General features: G+C 40.0%; 1 protein-coding gene across 1 annotated transcript; it reads left to right on the plus strand.

The window, feature by feature from the left end:
• Positions 1-5413: 5413 nt before the first annotated feature.
• On the plus strand, positions 5414-7169 carry RAG2 (recombination activating 2; the record flags this gene model as incomplete). The annotated part of the gene is made up of 1 exon (XM_084245643.1): positions 5414-7169. The coding sequence occupies exon 1, from the start codon at positions 5586-5588 to the stop codon at positions 7167-7169; it is 1584 nt and encodes a 527-aa protein (XP_084101769.1). The 5' UTR covers positions 5414-5585.
• Between the last annotated feature and the right edge of the window lie 524 nt (positions 7170-7693).

Consider the following 7693-nt stretch of genomic DNA (forward strand, 5'->3'; position numbering starts at 1 on the left):
GAAGAATGTAAAGCAAGTTTATCCACACTCAAAAGCTGCTTCCTTCTACTGCCATATATGTTCCTTGAGGGTAAGACCTGTGTCTGATTTTTTTTTAATACTTCACACTAACAAAAGGATAAGAAGTCCCACAGAATGGGAGAAAATATTGCAAAAGACACATTGATAAAGGCCTATTACCCAAGATATATACAATGAATTCTTAAAATTAAACAATATGAAAGCAAATAACCCAATTTTAAAAATGGTCTACAGATCCTGATAGACACCTCACCAAAGACAGAGGAGAAATAAACACAAATTACCTTGACACTAAAACACATTTTCTTAATCATCCACCATACACTGTCACACAGCAGCACCCTGATACAAAGCTGGTTGTAGGCCTCCATGATCAGAACTCCTTCTGAGCCTTGCATTTTAAAAAAGACCAGGGGCCTACCTAGTGGCGCAAGGGATTAAGACATAGCACTATGAAGCTATCCCAAGCCACTGCAGCACGAGTTCAATCCCCAGCCAGGGAGGTGACCCAAATGGTGCAGCAGACCTCTCCTGCCTCGCCCGCTGCTCCCCTCATCAGTATGTTTCAGTCAGTCTGCCTGTTCTGTTCCCCACTCTGTCTCTGGTGAATCCTCTTACCCCCCACACCTCTGGCCTGCACCCCAGTTCTTACACGCATAAATAAATCTTTTTAAAAATAATAATAAATAACATTAAAAAATGAGACAAATGAAGAGCAATTCAAAGTCAAAATGACTGACACTGATATCAGTAGCCTCAGCTTTAGGGAAAAAAATTTCCCATTTGATTCATAATGGTATTTATTTAAATCACACAACTAAAGATTCATTTTCTTCTGTTCTTCTGAATGTTTTTAGTAAAAGTATCATTCAGGTTTTCAACCAGAATTTTCTTTTTGTCTTTACAGATGAATAGTGGGTTGTGTTTACATTGTTCACCAGTAAGGAAATAGTTAAATCTTGAGGGCACACTCTGGTGGATATCTCCCTGTCTATCTAAAGAAGAAAAAAAAAAATTGTCACAGTCAGTTGCTCCTGTTAGATCAGCACTCCCTAGAACAGCTGTAAGCACACACATACATACCCTCTTTACCATCAGCCTGCTGTTTGCCACAGTCAGAGTGGGCACTGCATCTACCCCAAGTGCTGACATTTAGTACCTGCGTTAGCAGCAGAGACTCAGACAGGGGTGAGCAGCCCCTCTGGCTTTCAGGTAGGTCCAATACCTTCATTTCTACCAAAGCTAAAAGATGGGAGCCTACATTTGTAAACTTCCAGGGAAAGACCCCTTCAGCAGCGTGCTGGATATGGGAAGACTGGGTCTGCTGATGGGGAGGGGATGATGCAGAATTTGAAAACTGTGGGGCTTTCTGGTCTCAGACCACTACAAAGATTTAATTTCTGTGGCATCAGAGCCTATGTATTAATCTTAGTACATAAATGTTGCTCTGGCATAAGTGTCAGAAGGAAGACCTAATCCAGGTTTTACTGCCAGCAAAAAGTCAAATAATGTATCCCTCAAACCTGATTGACTGTGCAAGATCGTGTTAATTCATGCACTAGATGACTACAGTTACAAGAGGTTACCTGCTATTTTGGAGCAATCAGGAAAACATGGGCAACACTGATCAGTAAGATTTAATGCTTCAGAGTACAGTACCTTTCTTTAGAAGGAAAAAAAGAGTCAGTTCAGGCACAGGAAACTACAAACCCAGACCTCACACCATTAGTCTTCTTTTGATTCTCAACTATGCCCTAGCTTCACAGCGAATAAGTGAAAATCTCCCTGCTGAGGAGTGTGAGCATGGGGCTGGAAAACTGTATAAATTTATTGGTCTTATATTTCTGCCTTTTAAAAAGAATCTTTAATGTGTTGACTTTGAAACTTCCTTCAGTTGAAGAACGGTGTCTTCTTTTTTTCAAAACCTGCCTGTTTTTATCCAGCCTATTTAAAGAAAAAAACACATCAGTAGATTATTTTAGGTCTAGTATAACCTTTAAAAAAATTCTTCTAGAAACCAAGATGTAACTAATATAGTCATATTAAAACCATGGAAAATATACAATAGTCTATTCTAATGAAAACATATTTAGGTTAATAAAGAAAAATTTCAAAAATAAAATAGATACTGCAAAATAATGGGAAAACACTCTTGATGCACTTGTTTATTCCTTGAAGATATACACCATCTGGTTATGGTTTAAAATGGATAATCTAAAAATTAAATACACAGGTACCTAAATTGTATTATAAGAGGAGTTAATTCATCTTAACTGTAATAAACTTTACCACTGTATTTAGAGCCCTGAAGTTACAGGGCGAGCCAACAGCAGGGTATTAAAGGGAAAACAGGTCAGAAATCTTTAGGGACCCGAACTAAGTTAAAAAAAAAATAGGTAATATTCCTTATGTTTTGCCCAAGAAAATGTTCCTGTTTAATCTACTTACAAGTGTTTAATTCACTTACAAGAAACCAAAATCCCTATAACAACCTTAAAATGAACCCAATGGGCTACAATGAAAATGTTTTTCAAAAAGTCGTCTGTTAAAAGCACGTATTCTTGGTGTATACTCACTCCCTGGGGTCTCGAATCTATTACCCCTGTATAGCTCATTTATTATGCCAATAACAGTCTTTAAAATATGTAGGCTTTGGCTTCAGTATCCTCTTTATCCAAAAGTGGGCAACTTTCTAACAATCTTCATAGTATAGTCATTTATGGTTCTCATTTACTGAACTGAGGATAAATATTTCCTCTTAGTTCCTATAGATAACATTGCCTTAGTTGCACAGATGTCTTCTCTTATGTATACTTGTGCAGACCATGTATAAACAACACACTTGACTGAGTTATTTCACAAACAAAGCAAGTTGCTGAACCTACAAACCACCAAGGTCTGAAGAAGAGGCTTGCTTTCATAACCTTAGTAATAATCCTTCTCATTCATCATTTTCTCACTCAATTTAATAACCCACAAGATGATTATTAATATATCACACTTTGAGGAATCTCCCAAGCCAATAAAAAAATAACATATTTAGCAATTAATTATCTGATCTGCAGAAGTGGTTCAGAGCAAGACCATAATTCTTAGTCATCTAAGGAACTTTTGCAGAAGGAATAAAAATAAATTATAGAATCAATTATCATTTATTGAATACGTATATTGTGCCAGGCACTGAATTATGTGATTTATATTTGCTATCACATTTATTTCTCAAATAACTCAGTTAAAGAGTCTAGTATTATTTCCATTTTGCAGATATAAGAAAAAAGAGAAAATAACTTGCTCAAGATGGTTTCTTGGCAACTAAATTTTAGATTCCAGATTTGGATTCAGAAAATCCAACTTCAGAGTCTGCATCTTTAAAGAGGGATTAGAGAATGATAAAAAATCAATGATATATTTCCTGTTATTTAAATTGAACCCACCATGAGCACCTCCATTATATATGCTTATCTAATTCTCATTAATCTAGAGTTATCATTCTATACCTACTGGCCAGATTCTCAGATCCTAAAGCCTTCTAATCATCTCCAATGTTATAAATATCACCTGCAGGTTATATGTACTAGCAGGTAATTTTATTCTAACAACCATACTTGTGATAAGTTCAAGCATGATCATAACTATTACTAACAGTGATAGTTATAGTAGGCAAAAGCCCTAGTCTAAGTGCTAATACTAATTTACTAATCATAACACTTCTAGCTATGAGGTAATTAAAATGTTTTCTCATTTCAGGACTTGAATATAGCCAGTCTTCAGAGTCCATTTTCTTAGTTACTGTTCCACACTGTTTGAAACATACAATTTACTCTTTTAAATCATGGAAAGGTACTAATTTTTTTCATTTAAAGTTGGTGCCTAGGGCCTCCCCGGTGGCGCAGCGGTTGAGCGCTGGGTTGCGAGGCTGCCCGCGGCCTCTGCGGCGCCGGTTCGATCCCCGGCTGCTCCCCGGCCACCAGAGGAGGGTCCCACATGGCGCGCAGACCTCTCCTGCCGCCCGCTGCTCCCCTCAGCAGTGTGTTTCGGTCTTTCTGCCTGCTCTGCTCCCCGCTCTGGCTCTGGTGAATTCTCTCACCCTCCCGTGCTTCTGACTGTACCCAGTGCATGTATAAACAAAAACAAACAAAGAAAGAAAGAAAACATGCCTCTATATATATTAAAAAAAATAAAATAAAAAAATAAAGTTGGTGCCTAGGACTTCAATCTGCAAACAGAAAGTGTATTTCTCATTAAGGCTGGTGACACCTAAGGTAGGTAATAAAAATAAAGTTAAAAAAAAAAGTCGAACTTACTTCACCTATTAAATACCTTGTTTTAAAATACTGTAGGACATCGCTTCTCGGCCTTTTGGCTAAGATCAAGTGTAAAATACTGTAGGACAAACATGAAGTCCTGAATAATCCTGGCTCCTCTTTGCTAAATATCTACTTAATACAGAATTACTAATTATATTGAAAAAAGATCTGAAATCAGTGACTAACTCCATTTTCTTAGCCACAAAAATGGGTGAGAAAGGAGATCTGCGGGATGGAGGAGGAGAGGGAACTGTTTAGGAAGCTTCTCTGGTTCTTTAAAACGACCCTAAAAATGTTATAGGGCAGCCCCGATACAAAAACAGGAGGAAAAGCAGTTGAGAAAACAAACAGCCTTCCACGTGGCGCTCACAAAAGTCTATTTAGTGTACTTCCATTACTAAATACAGGGAAGGTACTGATCGTTATCGGGTACTTTCTTCCCTGCACGCCAGGTATTCTGAGATTGATCTTTGATTCTGAAAAAGTCACAACTTTTGCAAGCCCGAAGCCCCGCTTACGCCCCATCGAAGCAGCCTAAGGATGCTCGGGGTGCAAGTCTGAGTGGCGCTCAAGAGTCCCAGCAGGAATGTGCAGGGACCTCTCCGAGCCAAGTCCCTCCAGGCAACGGTTTCCTAGCAACGCCGCTCCGGCCAGCCGCAGTGGGGCTACCCACCGGGTTACCGGTTTAAGAGTCCCCCGGAGAGGCACCGGCAACACTGGGGCGGGGTCTTGCCGGACGCCCCTCCCGGTACTACAGCCTTCCCATGTCCCGGATGTTGGCTCTGCTACTCTCACCTCCCCTAGCTTCCCGCCTTGGTTGCCATCTAGGCACCTCGTACTTTTTGGCGTCTTTCTTCAGAGCAGCATCCTAGAGGTCTCCTTTCCTGGAACAATAAAGACAAACTCTTGTAGCCACCCGACCCAGGAAGAATGGGTTCCTGGGAAATGTAGTTCTTTCTGCTAACAAGTGGTGAATCTTTAAGGAAAAAGAACTACAATTCCCAGAAATCTAAGTGATCATCGTCCACGACTAAAACATGTCCCTGCTGCTTGGATTGCATTAGGCAATAAGGTTCTGGGCTTCTTTACTTTCCTAGCTGCTTGGATTTTGCTCAGTCTCACTACAGGCTTGTGGGAGAAATATTTTTTAAGCATCTTGTGAGGGACTCTAAATATAATAATTTATTAAAGAGATATAAGTCTTTTTTTTTTTTTTACATTTCTTTCAGATAAAAGATCTACCCACCACCAGAAAATATGTCACTACAGATGGTAACAGTCAGTAATAACATAGCCTTAATTCAACCAGGCTTCTCACTGATGAATTTTGATGGGCAAGTTTTCTTCTTTGGTCAGAAAGGCTGGCCCAAGAGATCCTGCCCTACTGGAGTTTTCCATTTTGATGTGAAACATAACCAAATCAAGCTGAAGCCTGCAGTTTTCTCTAAGGATTCCTGCTACCTTCCTCCTCTCCGCTACCCAGCCATTTGCACAATCAAAGGCAGCTTAGAGTCTGGAAAGCATCAATACGTTATCCATGGTGGGAAAACACCAAACAATGAGCTTTCAGATAAGATCTATGTCATGTCTGTTGTTTGCAAGAGCAACAAAAAAGTTACTTTTCGTTGCACAGAGAAAGACTTGGTAGGAGATGTTCCTGAAGCCAGATATGGTCATTCCATTGATGTGGTGTACAGTCGAGGAAAAAGTATTGGTGTTCTCTTTGGAGGACGGTCATACATACCTTCTGCCCAGAGAACCACAGAAAAATGGAATAGTGTAGCTGACTGCCTGCCCCATGTTTTCTTGGTGGATTTTGAATTTGGGTGCTCTACATCCTACATTCTTCCTGAACTTCAGGATGGACTCTCTTTTCATGTCTCCATTGCCAGAAATGATACCATTTATATTCTAGGAGGACATTCTCTTGCCAATAACATCCGCCCTGCCAACCTATATAGAATAAAGGTTGATCTCCCCTTGGGTAGCCCAGCTGTGAATTGCACAGTCTTACCAGGAGGAATCTCTGTTTCCAGTGCAATCCTGACTCAAACAAACAAGGATGAATTTGTTATTGTTGGTGGTTATCAGCTTGAAAATCAAAAAAGAATGGTCTGGAACATTGTCACTTTAGAAGACAACAAGATAGATATTCAGGAGATGGAGACTCCAGATTGGACCCCAGATATTAAGCACAGCAAGATATGGTTTGGAGGCAATATGGGAAATGGAACTGTTTTCCTTGGCATACCAGGAGACAATAAACAGGCTGGGTCAGAAGCATTCTACTTCTATATGTTGAAATGTGTTGAAGATGATGTGAATGAAGACCAGAAAACATTAACATGCAGTCAGACATCAACAGATGACCCAGGGGACTCCACTCCCTTTGAAGACTCAGAAGAATTTTGTTTCAGTGCAGAAGCAAACAGTTTTGATGGTGATGATGAATTTGACACCTATAATGAAGATGATGAGGAAGATGAGTCTGAGACAGGTTACTGGATTACATGTTGTGCTACTTGTGATGTGGATATCAACACTTGGGTACCATTTTATTCAACTGAGCTCAACAAACCTGCCATGATTTACTGCTCACATGGAGATGGACACTGGGTCCATGCCAAGTGCATGGATCTGGCAGAACGCACACTCATCCATCTGTCAGAAGGAAGCAACAAGTATTACTGCAACGAACATGTAGAGATAGCAAGAGCATTGCAAACCCCCAAAAGAGTCCCACCCTTAAAAAAGCCTCCACTGAAATCCCTCCACAAAAAGGGTTCAGGAAAAATTTTTACTCCTGCCAAGAAATCCTTTCTTAGAAGATTATTTGATTAGTTTCACAAAGCCCTTCAAATTCAAGTTCACTGAATTTTTCAACCAATTTTAAAGAATCATAACAATGATAAGAATTGTGCCCCTATTTTTGTTTATCAAAAATGTCTGTTTTCTCATTTATATGTATTGACTGCATTGAAAAAGTACTTGTAATGCAAAACAAAATAACTGAGAAGATTTCACTTAAATATCTCTTAAAGACACATTCTGATCAGAATTTTTTATCCAAGAAATGAAAACAGTAGCAGTAATAATAATCAAAGCAGGGGGCCTCCCTGGTGGTACAAGAGGTTAAGTGTCAGCATTATGAAGCTATCTGTAGCCACTGCAGCACCGAGTTCGATCCCTGGCCAGGAAGCTAATCCACATATTGCGCAGCAGCAAACCTCTCCTGTCTCGCCCACTGCTCCCCTCAGCAGTGTATTTCAGTAGATCTGCCTGGTCTGCTCCTCCACTCTGTCTCTGGTGAATCCTCTCCACCCACCCCCATCCCCACACCTCTGGCCTGCACCCAGCTCTTGGAT

This window comes from Talpa europaea (assembly GCF_964194135.1).
Source record: "Talpa europaea genome assembly, chromosome: 1".
In the NCBI taxonomy this organism is placed as follows: Eukaryota; Metazoa; Chordata; class Mammalia; order Eulipotyphla; family Talpidae; genus Talpa; species Talpa europaea.